At 46.2% G+C, this 17,068-nt stretch overlaps 1 protein-coding gene across 3 annotated transcripts in view; it reads right to left on the minus strand.

Annotated features, from left to right (window-relative positions):
• The window catches only part of Pitpnc1 (phosphatidylinositol transfer protein, cytoplasmic 1), a 265,357-nt gene that overhangs the window by 109,384 nt on the left and 138,905 nt on the right, over positions 1-17,068 (minus strand). For all 3 annotated transcript variants that reach the window (XM_039087430.2, NM_001427418.1, NM_001427419.1), the window contains exons 3-4: positions 4,807-4,895; positions 3,680-3,687 (exon numbers count right to left, since the gene is read on the minus strand). In XM_039087430.2, the coding sequence (XP_038943358.1) occupies positions 3,680-3,687; positions 4,807-4,895 (97 nt within the window). The remainder of the gene's footprint in view (positions 1-3,679; positions 3,688-4,806; positions 4,896-17,068) is intronic.

The following is a 17,068-nucleotide window of genomic DNA, read 5'->3' on the forward strand; positions in this document are numbered from 1 at the left end:
CACGCACGAGCTACGGCATTCACACACACCCTCACGTGCAAATCACCCCTCCACAACAGCAGGTCCATTTTCTCTTAAGAAGAATCCTGATGGCCATGTGTCCATCTGTCACATTTAACAGTCCCCAAATGTCCATCTTACCACCTTTACCAATCCTGACTGAGACAGGACGGGCTTTCCAGGGGTTGCTGGGAGCCACTGCCTGGCCTTGCAGGGACTGTGCCACGGCAGATGCAAGCTAGGTTCCTGGGACAGACACTAGCATTTCTTTGTCTCCCTGGTCCAGGTCTCGATTTGGTTGGTTTTTTTTTTTTTTTTTTTTTTGGTGTGCTGGTTTTTTTTTCTTTCCTATTTATTTATTTATTGACAGAATCCTATTACGTAGACAAATGGCTTCATCCTCATAAGATCTGCCTGGATCTGACTCCCAAGTTTTGGGATTAAAGGTGTGACCCACCACATCTGACTTTAGATGTCTCAGTCCTTGTGGCCTAATTATCAATCATACTTCAGTCCCTATGATCAGTTGTACCAGCTGCTTAGACTATGTCCCATACATGTAGGACATACTGACACCATAAGTTTGTGTGTGTGTGTGTGTATGTATGTATGTATATATATATATATATACATATACTAAAAATTCAAACATAACTACAGTTTGTACTTTCACTTACTAAGTTTAACAGCCTTACCTCCTAGCACTTTGGCTTAAGCCTGTTGCACCCTACCCTTTCCCATCACCTGCACCCCACAGACTGTCTTTGAACTCAAAGCTCCAATCTAGAGGTCGAGGGCCTTCATTTCCTGTTGCAGTGTCTCGTTAGCCCGAATTCCCCCAAATCATCATTGCTCCTTCCCTCTAGTCTCACACTGAGTCAACAGGCAGTTCAGCCTGCTGCTTATGCAGTCTCACGGGACACGTCTGAGGCCCCTCTGACCGCTAGAAGACCCCAGGACTTGCTGACAATACTAAGGTTATGACTAAGGGGAGCAGTGATAGCTCGGTGGTGTCCTTGAGCATGATGCTTTGCATACTTGGCTGGCCCCGTGAATGCCTGCTGACCTCAGACAGTGAGACAATCACCCAAAGAATTGAGGAAGAAAGAAATTTGCAAAAGACTTGGGGCTGAATAATGGGGGAGCAAGGGAAACGTTGAGTCAAACAGAAAGTCATGATGTAGCAGTGGACAACAAGATGGGCTTCCTCTTTGAATACGGTGCCCCCACATCCAATTTCCTTGAACAAGAATGTCTCATTAGGGCTACAGAAAAGCTGGGGGAGCAGAGACATGGCTGAAGTTCCAGCCAGCGAGAAGCCCTCCAGAGGAACTAAGCATCCTATAGGAAGACTTCTAGGCTGCACAGGACAGCAATGTCAAGCACTGGCATTTAATTTCCAGATCTGTAAGAAAGGACTTAGACTGGACCTAAAAGGGTGGGATAGTCTATCCCGAATGTGGGTGGCACGCATGGGCTGGCTCCTAAACTGGACTAAAAAGGACAAAGAAAGCTGAAAGCCAGCATTCATTGTTTTCTATTCTCTGACAGTGGATACAACTCAACCAAGCAGTTTCATACTCCTGGGGTCATGCCTTCCCCTTCATGATGGGCTGTGTTCCCTCTCGCTGTGAACCCAAGTAAACCCTTTCTTCCTCAAGTTCCTTCCTTGGTCCCAGCAATAAGAAAGTAGTGAATACATACATATTCTTTAGAAATGACACACTATCATCAAACATCATTCAGACTTGCTTTCTCTGTCACAATTATCTATCCTGAGTGGGTATGGTGGTAGACACCTTTAAGACGCTCGTAGGTGGTTCTCTGTTCAAGGCCAGCCTGGTCTACAAAACAAGCTTCAGGTTAGCAAGGGATACATAGTGAGACCTTGTCTCAGACAAAACAAAACAAAAGACCCACAAAAAACAAAATTAAAAAAAAACTATCACATTCATTACATGACCAAGTCAAGGTGGTTTAATTCTAAGGTTCCAGACAAGTAACTATCTTTGTGCAGTTTTTTTTATTGTTGTGTTTTGTTTTTGTTTTTCTTTGAGACAGAGTTTCACTGTGAAACTGTCTGGCCTCGAACTCACAGAGATCAAGGCTGTGCCTCCCAAGTGCTGGGATTAAAGGCTTAGGCCACCAGGCCTGGCTTTTTGATGCACTTTTAAATGTAACAAATCTCTTGGTCTCTATTGATTTCATCTCAAATGAAAGGCACAATCTTTCAGAGTGGGAAGAAGGAAAGTCTTAAATATTCACTCCACAGTCCTTCCATGACTATAGCTGGAGCCCAGGCTGTCTTAATTGGCAATGAGGTTTGTTCCTAAGTAGAGTCCATTGGGAGCACAGACGTTTCTGCTACAATGTTACAGAGACCAGCGAACATGTGCTAGCATTGGCCTTGCACCCCGCCCTAGGTTGAGATTTCAATGGTTCAGCAGAATCACCACTACACCTTCATGAGACAGTGAGAGAGCTCCCCCAATGACAAACAAGGAAACGGAGGCACACCGGGCGGCCATTCTGAGGCACTGGAGACAGGATTCAACCAAACTCCAAAGTCCACCATCTTTATGGGAGTGCACCGTGTAGTTGTGTATGTGTGTTTAAATGCGCATGTGTATGCAGATGTTCATGAGTAAGCACGTGGAGGTCAAAGGTTGATGTTAGCTGCTTCCCTTGCTTGCTCTCCACCTTATTTTTTGAGACAAGGTCTCTTCCCGAACCAGAAGCTCATCGATTCGGCCTGGACGGTGAGTGTCAGGGATCTGCCTGTCTCCCCACCTCCCACAGTACTGGGGTTATAGATGAACTCTGCTGTGCCAACCTCTTCACGTGGAGCTGATATCTGGGCTGGGATAACTCTTGCAGGACCTGTAACTGGTCCTAGCATCCATACCAGGTGGCTCAAAACTGCCTGTTACTCGGGCTCCACGGAATCTGCCAATGTCTTGATTAGTGATTGATGTGTGAAAGCCCAGCCCACTGTGGGCGGAGCCACCCTGGGGCAGGTAGTCCGGTGGTGTATCAGAACTCGGACTGAGTGAGCCAAGAGCAGCAAGCTGGTAAGCAAACAGGAAGCCAAGTAAGGCAGTCAGTCTGCCTGTTAGGAGTTCAATTAGTTTGTCAAGCAAAAGTGGCAGACCACTCCAACACTCGTATGGTCATTTGCATATGCATCTCCCCCGTGCATAAGCCCCTTCGACCACCAAAAGCGATAGTGTCTTTAATATCACATTTTGAGGGGCTGGGGATTTAGCTCAGTGGTAGAGCGCTTACCTAGGAAGCACAAGGCCCTGGGTTTGGTCCCCAGCTCCGAAAAAAAGAACCAAAAAAAAAAAAAAATACCACATTTTGAGATACCCTTTTATTAGAGTGAACTCTCACCATTAAAGCAGTCAGGCTTTATAAAGAATCGCAAGCCGAGGTTAATTACGTAAAGTGACTACTGAAGTACTTTGAATTACATTAATATTCTTAAAAAAAAAAAGAACACTTAGCTTATTGAATTATATGTATGTAAAATTATATAATAGCCTGCATTTAAATATTTCTGATTCTGAATTATTCCTCTTTTAAAAAATATAACTACATCTATAAGACAAATATGAAGAAGATTCCAATTAACCCACAGATCATAAGCAGAATATTTTTGAAAATTAAATGAACTTACCGTGTATTCTGATTCCAGACGTTCAGATGGCAATGAGGGAAAAGAAAAGGAGGGAAAAAAAAAAAAAAAGAGTTAGGCCATGTCTACGGAAAACAAACCGTACAGATAAAACAGTTCCTGGTAAGTTTTAAGTATTAAAAATGAGCTAAAGAAACCTTCCAAGAATTAGATTTCTGTAAATACTGAATATCTCTGTGTTCCATGGTATTCCTGCGGTTGGCCAAATCAGGTCAGTTAGACAAGATTCAATTAGCCTATAGGTTTGGGGCTAGGGGTTGGGGATTTAGCTCAGCGGTAGAGCGCTTGCCTAGCGAGCGCAAGGCCCTGGGTTCGGTCCCCAGCTCCGGGGGGGGGGGGGGGGGGGGGAAGGGGGGGAGGTTTGGGGCTAGTTGGGGCTGGGGATTTAGCTCAGCGGTAGAGCGCTTGCCTAGGAAGCGCAAGGCCCTGGGTTTGGTCCCCAGCTCCAAAAAAAAAGAACCCCCCCCCCCAAAAACAAACAAACAAACAAAAAAAAAAACCAAAAACCCAAGTGTTGGGGCTGGGGATTTAGCTCAGCGGTAGAGCGCTTGCCTAGGGAGCGCAAGGCCCTGGGTTCAGTCCCCAGCTCCGGAAATGTTGGCATTGTAAAAACAGAACGAAAGGCTAATAATTCCAGTAGAACATTTCATTAACCACATAGGAAATCTTTTCAGTGATTTTTCTCTTTTTCTTTTCTTTTCTTTCTTTCTTTCTTTCTTTCTTTCTTTCTTTCTTTCTTTCTTTCTTTCTAAACACAGAACTTTGCAAAGATGCTGATCCTGAGACCCCAAAGTGTCTGAGGGCTGCAACACAAACTTCAGGATCTGGGGCAGGGTCGGTGGGTGGGGGTGCCGTGCCTGATACAATATTCAGAGCAGAGAGCATTATAAGAAAAGGCATTAAAAATTTCCACATCCTCTGCGAGGAGAGAGAAACTGTAAAACAGTGACAACCCAACTGATCAACTTGTTTGTGGACAAACTACAGGGGGCCCATTAATGGGAAGACCTCGGACGAGCCCCATGGAGAGAGTCTGCCCCCACTCTGAGACTCCACTACTGCCCTGTCCTGTGCTTGCCGCAGGCGGCTGACCTGTCCTGAGGACTTACCTGTGATGGTGTATGGGTAATAATTCCATGCCTTCTCGGTCACATAAAATATTTTGGGAACAACAGCTCTGGCCCAACTAGGCAGTTTGCTGAAAAAGAAAAAGAGGAAGAGGGAGAGGGTGAAGAAGAAGGGGGGGGGCAGAGAAGAAGAGGAGGAGGAGAAAGAGGAGAAGGAAGAAAGAAAAAAAAAAAGGTAGTTAGAGTCTGTCTGGGCCTTACTTGATTTCCTGGACATAAGGCACACTATTGCTAAGGTTCTGTGGCCTCTCCTCCCTTCTCCTCCTCTGTGGTATTTCCTGGAGTTGCTAGTTTTCTTGGACATACGTGTGTGTGTGTGTGTGTGTGTGTGTGTGTGTGTGTGTGTGTGTGTGTGTGATGTGAATAGGTGCCTGCAGCGGACAGTAGAGGGCACTAGATCCCATGGGGCTAAAGTTTCTGGTGATTATAAGCATCCTTACTTGAAGGCTGGGACCCAAACTCTGGTCCTCGGAAACCAGTAAACACTGTTAACTGAAGAGCTCTCTCTCCAGCCCCAGTCATCCTGATTTTATTTCTCCCCAGCACTAACTGGGATAGCTCGGCCTAGGATGCTGATGTCAGCCCCCCCCCACACACACACTTTAGATCAGAGTCGAGGAGATCATGCATCATCAGCTTCTTAGGCCTCCGTGTTCGCAAAGAATACCAAGAAGCAGTTTGAAGGAATGGAGCCATAGGTCAGCCCGTAGTGCTGGGTGGAGAAGTATGAGGAACTGAGTTTGATGCCCAATACCCATGTGGGAAACCCAGGTGCATGGTTAAAAATCAAGCGCTGGGGGTTGGGGATTTAGCTCAGCGGTAGATTTAGCTCGCTTGCCTAGCGAGCGCAAGGCCCTGGGCTTCGGTGCCCAGCTCCGAAAAAAAGAAAAAAAAAAGAAAAAAAGAAAAAAAAAAGTCAAGCGCTGGTGAGGCAGAGACAGGCAGATACTTGGGAATGGCCTAATAAGCAAGTTCCAGGCTTGGAAGCCCTGTCTCAAAAACCAAGGTGGAAAGATCCTACGGAATGATATTTGAGGTTGGTTCCCACACTCTCACATACTCTCCCACGGCCTCCCCCCCAACACACCCACCAAGCTTAGTGTGCACCAAGCTGCATGACTAAGAAATGAAAACTTCAAGCTAACAATGCCGTATGATGGTTAATCTGCCTTGTCAACCTGACTGGATTTAGAGTCATCTAGGAGATACGTCTTTGTGTGTATGTGTTCACACGCGCACTCATATGTATATGTCTGGGGTGAGTGTGTGCGTGTGTGTTTGTGCGTGTGGCTTCTGGAGAGGCTTAACCGAGGAGGAGGAGGAGAGATCCACTTTAATGTGGGTAGCACCATCCCACTGGCGGGATCCTGGATTGACAGGAAAGGAATCTGCAAGCTCAGCACCAGCGTCCAAGCCTGTGCTTCCCATGGCGGACACCATGCAGCCATCCGCTGCCCACTCTGCTGCCTGGCCTTCTCCACCATGAAGGACGGTACCGGCAACACTGTGAACCAGAGTAAACCCTTTCTTCCTTCAATCACTTGACAGGTATTTCTCCATGGCAACAAGAAAGGTAACTAATACAAGCCCTCGAAATTCCCTTCTCTGATGTGGAGCATGAGTGACAAGCACAGCCGGAATGTCTTCTCCAGTCCCTCCCACCCCTATCCCCCCCCTCTCTTGAGAGAATCCAGAACCTAACATTTGAAAAAGACAAATGTGTGTTTTCAATAGCTTGCCAGACCGCACTCAAAGTTCTGGGATGTTTATTAGGGTTCAAACAAATAAAGGTTAAAAAAAAAAAACCCAACCCCAAGCTCTCTCCAAGCTGTGTGAGGGAGCGGCTGTGGTGGGCTTTGCTCTCAGGTGTCCCGTGAAGGGGGAGCAGATGCCTTCTCGTTGCCTAAGTCTGCTCGAACTTGGATTTCTCGCTCCTATAAAATTGTCTCTGCAGAAGCCGCTCATTACCTTGCATTCACACTTCTCAAAGGATGGCTGCTCCCTGACAGGGGCTTTTTATAGTTTCTGCTGATGGCTGCGTCCATCAGACGCTGGCTGGCGCTGGAGTGCAACTGAGGTAGGGAAATCCCGCTGGCTTGCTTGCCGCCAGTCACATGAGCCAGACTTCCTCTGGGTTCCTTGTTTGTACCGAGAGCACAGGACCAGTGAACAGTAGAGGGACATGTGGGTTCTAGTCATAGGAGCATTTTCTGGTGACTTATTTTTTTTTTTTTAAAGATAAATTCTCAAATACTCCAGGCTGGCTTTGAACTCACTATCTTATCCCAGATGACCTTGAATTTCTGGTTTTCCTCCCTCGGCCGGTGCAGTGAGAGGGCTGCAGATGTGTGCTCCATGCCTGGTTTATGTGTCTCTGGGGATGACACTCAGGGCTTTGAGCATGCTAGGTATGCATCCCACCATCTGAGCTACTGCCTCAGAGCCCTTCTGATCCTTTTAATGAACAGGGTTGAACAAAGAACTTTTGAGCTTAGACAAAGGAAGAGCATTTCCCTACAGCTCTGGGCCTGTTCACCACCGTCCTCTTGTAGGAAACAGTTCCATGTTCATTTTACGTATCCTCAAATCTACTGGGTGCTCCTCTCACATCTACCATAACCCAGCCCTTGTATCATCCTAGAACCCTGCAGAACGACTGTCCTAAGCATCCATCAGATTGTGGGAGGAAGATGAAAACCATCAATCAGCCAGTTTCCATACTCATTGAGACTGACGAATTCTACCAAAGCCAGGACGCCACAGTCTAGTTTTAATTTTTACTATTCACCCAACAACTCCTCACAGACGTCAGGGAGTGACATCATCAATTATTTTTTTCGACATGGGGCCCTAAAAAAATAATCATTCAGTCAAGGTGAAGTTACAACTCCGTGTTAATGTTCTCCCTCGACCCATTAGAAGATCCTGGTCTAAGTCATTTACCGGGTTAAAGGCAGGGGCATTTGTGACAAGCTCTGAGATGTGTTTGCTACAATCTGGGTGCTGTGGTGGTTAGTGTTAACTGTCAGCTGGTCTTGGGCCTGCCTGGAAAGGATTCTCTTGAGTACACTAGGGAAGACATGACCACCGTGGCTGGCACCAATGCCTTCTAGGAACCCTGGACTGTATAAAATGGAGAAAATGAGCCAAGTAGTAGCTTATGGTCTTTGTTTTCTACGGATGGAATGTGGCTAATGCTTCAAGTTTCCGCTGCCTTGACTCATTCACTATGGTGGGCTGGAGGTTGGAAGCGTTCTCAAACTGCTTCTGTCAGAGAATTATACCACAGTGACGTGAAAAGAAACTAGGACAGATATCAAAAGACTCTCCCCAAGGGCTGGAGAGATGGCTCAGTGGTTAAGAACACTAGTTACTCTTCCAGAGGCCCTGAGTTCAACTCCCAGCCACCACATGGTGGCTCCCAATCATTTATATAGGGATCTGAGGTCCTTTTTCTGGCATGAATCCATGAATTCTCTGGGACAAAGCACTCCTATATTTTTAAAAAAATACATAAAAAAGTTCCACATAAAGGCACTAGTGTTGAAGGCCTGGTCCCCAGGGGGGTGCTATTGGGAAAAGTCAAAAGTGGTTCAAGGAGAGGAGGCTAGGTTATTGGGTGGGGGGTGGAGGGGGAGCAGGGAATGTGGAACCCTAGCCCTCTCTTCCTCCTTTTAGTTCCTGACATATGCTGCCCCCTCCCCTACTGACACTTGGCATCTCACGGATGCTTGGCCCACTCCACCATGTTCCAGAACCTCTAACACTGTGAGCTACAAAAACCCTTTACTCTTTATAAGTTCATTACCTTGGGTATTTGATTATGGCAACAGAGCTGACTAACGCAGCGCCATTAAAGCACTGTTAAGCCCGCTAACAGACTTTCTTTCAGCCCCAGCTTCCCCAGAACACATCGTTATTTGAATCATTCTGGCCTGAGAAGGTGAAATTTATCTTTCCCTGCAGTGATGATTTAGCGGGGCCTGAAAGGAACATGGAATTAAATTAGTCCCTGCCACTGTTGTCACTTAAATGATGTACACTGTCACATAGCCCACAATTCTGAGAGAAAGTCTGTCACTCAAAGTCACTACCAGATGGGAAAGAAGGGGCTCTTTTCTAGGAAGGTAGAGTGTCTGAATTAAGTCCTTGCTTCACACATGGGCCAGGATGGACCCTTATAATGGCCTGTCTTAACAGCCTGGAGCCCTAGCAACGCTACACTGTGGAATGTGAAAACATGCTGTGTGGGTGACACTGCCTCTGCCTCTGCCTCACAGTCCTTAGATGCTTTTGTCCATGCTCCTCACAGACTTTGAACACTCTGTCCGCATTTGTTCATGCGTGTGAGTGGTGTGTGTGTGTGTGTGTGTGTGTGTGTGTGTGTGTATGAGCACGCACTCACATGCTCTCTGTCTCTGTCTGTCTCTCTGTCTCTGTCTCTCTGTGTCTGTCTGTCTGTCTGTCTCTCTATCTCTCTCCTGTTCAACTGGACATACAGTGACAGTCTCTGTTTTTGTCTCTACGCTGACCCATTCCCCTCCTCGCTTCTTCACTGCTGTGCATACCGGGCTGGCTCTAGAGCATCTGGGGATTCTGTCTCTACCTCCCATCTCGATGTAACAAGGCTAAAGCTGCAGACAAGCACACTGTGTCTGGTTTTTCACCTGTGTTCAGGTGGCGCCCATGAGCCATCTTCCCAGCCCTCGTTTGTGCCCCTACTGTGGTGGTTATTCGGCAACACAGAAAGGCAGAGTTTACGGACGAGAGTGCCCTCTCCTGTGAGAGGCGGGTCTGCCTTAATTTCGCATGCAGAAACTATGCAGAACTCAAGCTCCCTGAATCTGAACATAAACATCGCTCACATCTTAATGAGATTTTTGCATTGGGTGTAGGGAAAGGGGCTAGCCTGGTACAAGCCTTTGGAAGCCTGGGCTGGAACCGCATTAGGCCATGTCATCAGCAGGCCGGAAGCTTTAAGGAGCCAATTGTTCACTTCAGCAGTATCTTCAGGCCCGAGGCAAATCCACTGGCCCCATGCGTGCTAGAATGTCACTGGGGCAGTTGGGCAGGGATGGAGGTGACCGAAGGGGGGCAGCAGCAGTACTTCTGACATGTTCTCAAGTATTAAGTTGGGGACAGAATGAAATAGCAGGTAAGGAGGAAGTCTCTCACACACAAACAATAGTACTCTTCAATGGCTTTCTTTCTGTTTCTTCCCATATCTGTAAATACACATGTGTATGACGCAGCCATGAAGACACTCCCTATATTGATTGTGTGATATGTTATTTACACAGTGTATATAGACCATAGAGTCTAAAATAATATTCTGATTACTGTAGTTAGAGCGCACTCTCTGTTCTTCCCAACTAGACTGCAAGGCCTGACAGTGTGGGGACCTTTCTTTCTTTTTTTTTTTTTCCAAAGATTTATTTACACTGTCTCTCTCTTCAGATGCACCAGAAGAGGGCATTACAGATGGTTGTGAGCCACCATGTGGTTGCTGGGAATTGAACTCGGGACCTCTGGAAGAGCAGTCAGTTCTCTTCCTGCTGAGCCATCTCTCCAGCCCGTGGAGACCTTTCTTTTGTTCATTGTTGCAGCCCTGGCATCTAGAATGGCATTAGCTGACATATGTGTATGTGTACATGCATGTGCATGTGTACATATATGTATGTGCATATGCATAAGTATATATGTGTGTTTCCAGAATCTCGCCCTGATACATAAGTATTCTTATCACTGACTCCATCTCCAGACTCCACAATTTTTAGTTCTTATGAGCCTGGTGTACATGCACGTGTGTGTCCGAGGGTGGGACATGTGTGGGCGCCAGAGGAGGATGTGCGGGGAGGGTCTCTATCTGTCACTCTTTACCTTATTCCTTGAGACAGGCTCTCTCACTGAACTTGGGAGCCTGGCTGTGGCCAGTGAGTTCCCACAATCCTCCTGTTTCACTCTCCATCATTATTAGAGTTAGTGGGCTTCACAGCCATATCTGGCTTTTAACATAGCTGCTGGAACCCAAACTCAATGTTACCCATTGAGCCATCTCCCCAGTCCTGCAAAATATTTTCTAGTGACTGAGGATCATCTCTGTGTATCTAGAAATCAATAATGACCACGAAGATTCTCTGAGAATCCATGGAGAAAGGCAATTAGGTCAGAGAGTCTGACACTTTCTCTGTCACCTGTTGCCTGGACAGCAGGCTCTGACAAAGCCACCCACGCTTTGCTGGGCATGGAGCTGACTCTGAGGAGGATCTGGGAAATGGCATTGGCTTGCTCAACAGATCAGGAAGAGGTTGGCGCACAAGAAGGAGAAATGGGAAAGACAGACTGCAAGAGTTACTGCTAAGTAACAGGGCCAGCCAGTGATGACGCATCCTTGGTGAGGACTTCTAGAAGCTTGGCCCTCTCCTACAAAAGTTGCTAGATGCTGGAGAGATTGCAGGGGAAGGCGAGGGCCATGTGGAGGGAAGAACATGGCTGTCTTTGTACACATCGAGTCAGGAAGGTAATGGGATCATCACTGGAAGCCGGTCTTCCTGACGGACAGATGCTGTTATGGCCTAATTAATCCTGAAGTCAGGATGGTGGGGAAACGTGAAGAATAAGGGCTGTGCTGTGCATGCATCCTGTTGATGAGACACACTTCTCCTGCCTAGAAGCAAACCTAAGGGGGCAAGAGCTTGTTGTGGCTCAAGGAGTACAGTTCATCATGGTGGAGAAGACACAGAGGTAGGGAACCTAGGCTGCTGGACAGATTGTCTCCACAGTGAGCAGGAAGAACGTGGCAAATGCTGATGTCTGTCCCGTTCTCTTCTTCAAGTGGCTGGGACCTCATTTAGGCCTGGTCTTCTCACTTCAATTAACCCCCAAGCTAACCTGATTCAATCTCCCATAGACGGGTCCAGAGGCTTATCTTTTAGGTGGCCTTAGATTCCCCGAAGGTGACAGTTACCATTCAGTACCACACGCACCTCCCACATTACCAGGAGAAGAGTTTAATTATAATCGCTATCCCGGAATCTGACTAATATTTTGTCTCCTCTCTTGGATGTCAGGTTGAAACCAGGGATTTTGTAGGTGAGCCAAGAAATGTTGCTTACTTGGTGAAAGGAACCGGATCTAAGGCCCAAGGGCAACCAGTCAGAGTATTGTGACGGTGCCCATGTGATGGGCTTTTATATCCTAACACCTGGCCAGCCAAATCCACCAGATGCTCCAAAATGTCAGTCACGGCCAACAGGGCACTCGCCTAGTGAAAAGGGCTGGAGGATGGAATAACCCTGCTGTCCCTGGAAAAGAAGAGGGGACTTCTAAGATAAATGGCACCCAACTAGACAGACACTCTGCGAAAGAAAAGTATACAATGGCCAGAGTGTGTAAATAGATGGCTGACGTTGTGGGTCATGAAAGACCTGCACACTAGAAGAGACTAGAGCGATGGCTCAGTGGGGAAATGTGCTTGCTGCACAATCGTGAGGACCTGAGTTCAAATCCCATGAGCCCACGTTGATAGCTGAGTCTGGTTGCATAGCCCTGGGTGTAGTTAGTGTACAAAATGGTAAGTTTCATTGTGAGATTTTCATATATATACCATGGTTCCTTGCTCATGTTCACCCAGCATCACCCTCTCCAATCCTCCTCTCCCTCCCCCACACATACTCTCCCTCACACACACACAGACACACACCCTTAAAGAGACTCCTTTTCCCACCCTCCTTTCAGACGTCTTCCTACCCATCCATGGCCCCTCCCACTACCATGTCATTACAAAATGACCCTGTGTTCAGTCAACTCACCTGCAGTTTGCACGTGACAGTGTTTGGGTTTGAAACAAGGGCTAGAAGGTGGGGAGGTTGGGAGGTATCCATAGCAACTGTGGGGGCAACAGGGGTGGGGTAAGCTTACAGAAGTCACCTTTGGGTTCTGCTTAAAGGCCACTGTCAACCTGGGTTCTTGGCCCACTCCGGAGCTGTCTTGATTCCTGCCCCATTCATTTGGCTGCAGAAAATTCTGCGGATCCCTGACATCCTTCCACCAAGTTCTTTCTGCTTACCACAGACTTCATTTCTTTTGCTGGCAGCTTCACTGATAGAACCTCAAATTGCCCTTTTGGCCAGTCTTCCATTTATCCCCATAGATACCTTACATATCAGCCAAAGCACACTGCTCCCTGAGAGATGAGTGTCTGAGATTTGCTTGGTAATAATAATTATGGCTCAATCTATCTCCCCTTTGAGCAATTTTCTCCTTCCGACATTAGCTGAAGAGTAGGCCCTGGTTACAAGGGCTTTGAATATAACGAGAAGTGCTCATGGCTACATTGGCCAATGCTTCCCGACAGATCGGTGCAAAGAGGCATCTACCCACTCTGCCAGTTTGTTAACTTGGGTCCACAGGACACGCCATGTAATAATAGAGCCTATTATATGGGTGCAGAGGACTCCACAGCTCCAGGCAATCTGTAGCTAAAATCAGACAGATTCACAAATGATCAACCCAATCAGCCTTGGGTCCTCCCTTGACCAAAAAACAAGAACCATACCTCAGCTCCCTAAAGGCTTCCCTCCAAACCTGTATGCTCACATGCATGTGTAAGATTTCAACACACAGGTAGGTGACTTATGAATACAAAGATGGACCTACTTTAGATTCATAAAAAAGGAAGCAAAGGTCCTTTCCAACTTGGGCCTGGCAGAATGGCTCCCACAAAGAAGAGTGTCAAGAAGAAGGGCCATTCTGCCATCAACGAGTTGGTGACCCGAGAATACACCATCAACATTCACGAGCGCCTCCATGGAGTGGGCTTCAAGAAGCATCCTCCTCGGGCACTCAAAGAAATTTGGAAATTCACCATGAAGGTAATGGGGACTCCAGATGTGTGCACTGACACGGGCTCAATAGAGACATCTGGGACAAGGGAAGAAGGAATATTCGCATACCGCATGTGAATATGTTTGTCCAGAAAATGTAATAGGATTCACCAAACAAACTGTACGTGCTGGTAACTTACGTGCCTGTTACGACATTAAAAATCTACAGACACTAGCAAGTGCAAGGCCCCGGGTTCGGTCCCCAGCTCCAAAAAAAAAAAAAAAAAAAAAAAAAAAAAAAAAAATCTACAGACGGTCAATTCGGAGAACTAACCTGCTGAATGTCAAAGTTGCAGAACTGCCAAGAAAAAAAAAAAGGAAGCTAAAACTCAACTCACTTGTGGAAAGGAAACGGATTAGACACTGCCTCTTTGGTTACTCATGTGTCCAGAGGGAAAGTCCAAGACATATTTTGAGTATATAAAAAAACAGAGGCACACTAAAGTATGTCCTGGGTTGTCCAACTGAGGCCACCATCTGCCGGGATCATCCGGCTGTTTACATTAATAGACTCGTAGGCTCTCAACTGCACGATCACATGGTTAGTCTGCCTGGAAATTTCTCCCTTTAACTGAGCAAACATCTCTTTTATTTTCCCGCCATGCTCACCCATTGGTGTCAGCGGTGTTGGGTTTCAAGTGCACAAAAAGCTAATTCTTGTTCATCTAATAGCGCAGCAAGACAGCCCTAGTCTTTCCATCGTCTTCAGTGAATCTTGCCATCCTTAGGGTTTCGAGTTATTCTAACAGTCTCCTCAACCCAGCGTGTCTCTCTCCATTTAAAAATGAACCACGGAGGAACAGACAGAAAGAACTGAGGGCTGGAGAGATGGCTCAGTGGTTAAGAGCACTGATTGCTCTTCCAGAGGTTCTGAGTTCAAATTCCAGCAACCACATGGTGGCTCACAACCATCTGTAATATACATTAGATAAATAAAAATTTTAAAAAAAAGTTAAAAAAAAAAAGAAAGAACTGAGGTGGACCAATACATGTTATAGACAGTTGTACTTTACTTTTATGGATGGCCCCCAATGGTAATGTCTGCAATTCTGTGTTTAATACACACACACACACACACACACACACACACACACACACGCATACAAGTGCACACATACAATCTTTACTTTATGTGTACGTAGCACACAATTGCTTCATTTTGAAGTATCAGCCCGAATCACTGGGTTTTTCCAATCTTACTTTTTATTTTATATGCATGGGTGTTTTTGCCTGCGTATGTGTCTGTGTGAGGGTGCTGGATCCCCTGAACTGGAATTACAGGCAGTTGTGAGGTGACATATGGGCGCTAGGAATTGAAGCCAGGTCCTCTGGAAGAACAGCCAGGGCACTTAATGGCCCAGACATCGCTGCAGCGCTGACCCCCACCCCCATCACTGGTTTAGTTTCAAGCAGACCATTGAAAAGCACAATGCTTCATCCCTTTCCTTTGTTTAATTATTGTGTGGTGTTTAGGGCTGCCTCCTGTCAGGATGGGAAGGTTAACTCTCGGGAGTCCTTCTGCACTATAGTGAGAAGAGTCTCAGGTCTGCTGCTGCATTGCTAACTCCAGGCTAGCTGGTCTGCAAGCTTCTGGGTGACTCCTCCTTCTTTCCGTTCCGCCACACTACAGCTGTGCTGGGATCACAGACACTCGCCACTGTACCAGCCGGTTCTGTTGTTGTTTGTTTGTTTTAAGCTGGTCACATGGGACTGAACTTGTCTCATGAGGCTGGCACAGCTAATGCCTTCCCAGCCCTTTATCCTGTCCTCCTACAGGTGGCATTTGGGCATCGAAGATAAAAGTTGTCCCTGTTTAATTTTGTCTTGGAAGATGAGCCTTCATACAAAATGACTGATGTTTCCCTGATTGAAGTTTCTCGATGAGAATTTTAGACTCATAATCCTTCCTAGCTGTGGATTTCTCAAAAGAATGGTAAGAATACCATCTAGTTATTTAGCCAGACTTTTTCTTTTTTTTTGACTCCTCATTTTTCTATAGCTTGCCTATTGCACTTTATGAAATTTGCCAAAGTAAATCTGTTTCATTAAGCTAAAGCACAGTGGAATTTTCCACCCTGCAACTATATACCATGGCGTAATTCCATTGGAGATCTCTGGATAGTTTTAGTTTACTTTCCACTGCAGCCGGCTTAGAATGGATCCCGTGGCGCCTGCCTCTTGTGCACGATGCGGTGATTCCGCTAGGGTTCTGCCACGAGATAAACGGAGATGGGAACGTATTTTCATCTTTCCCCGTCGCTGCCAATGGTTCTATAAAGGGGTGATATCCGAGTACAGCTCCCTCCAGCATTTGAAGCCGGCTGTTTTCTCACATCCTTGTTAATCCCGAGACTCACCAGACTTTAATTCTTGTCACTCGGATGTGTGCGGAAAGAGATGTCCCTGCTGGAATCTGTTTCCCTGCCTCCTGATGAGGCGAGTGTTTTTCATGCATATACTATTCACACTTCCTCTCCTCTGACTCAAATTCCCCACCCCTTTCTCAACTTTCAAATGAACTGTGTTGTTTTTTTAATTAAAAGAAAAAAAAAAACTGGTCAAGAATGCAGAAGGCTTTTGCTGAGGAGAAACGTCCCCTTCCCAGAACCCACCTTTAACTCCTGGACTTGGGAAACTGAATCTGATGCCCTCTTGTGGCCTCCATGGCCACTGCACTCATGTGCACATACACACAGGGACACACACACACACACACCCACACACACACACACACACACACACACACTCAAATACATTTTTTTTTAATTGATGAGAAAGACCTATTCGTTGAAGTGCCCGAATTTTCTCTCTACAAACATTACAGATGCATTCCTCTAGTTAGAGGTCGACTTTGAAATTTAGGTGTCTTCTAGTATATAAAGGTTTATTTTTAGTGTGTAATTTTTTTCTGCTATGTAGGTGCTCTCAATTTTACTGTTTTAATATCACCAGTCCTTGTCTTTATGCCTTAGTGGCTTTATCCTAATCTGTTAACATTAAAGAATGTTTATCTATATTTTCCACATTTAGGGATTTTATTGATCTATAATTTATTTTTGTAATGTATGCAGTGAATGAGAGGTTTGATTAGGTTGCTGACTGAAAATCATACTGAGCAGTTGTAAGTTCCTCACCAGGGTCTCATCATTTTGTTGGGACTGGGGGAGATGTCTTGTCCCACAAGCACAAAGCACTGAGCTGACAATTACCCTTGATTTCTGAACCTCATGCCCTCCTCACCACCAAATGCCAGGATCCCAGCTTTACTGTGGAGAAGTACACCGGAGGGTTTATTTAATGTCAATATAATGGATTTAGGGACCAAATTTGGATGATGGTTTATTATTATTCTCTGAGGG

Source organism: Rattus norvegicus, chromosome 10, assembly GCF_036323735.1.
Source record: "Rattus norvegicus strain BN/NHsdMcwi chromosome 10, GRCr8, whole genome shotgun sequence".
Lineage (NCBI taxonomy): Eukaryota > Metazoa > Chordata > Mammalia > Rodentia > Muridae > Rattus > Rattus norvegicus.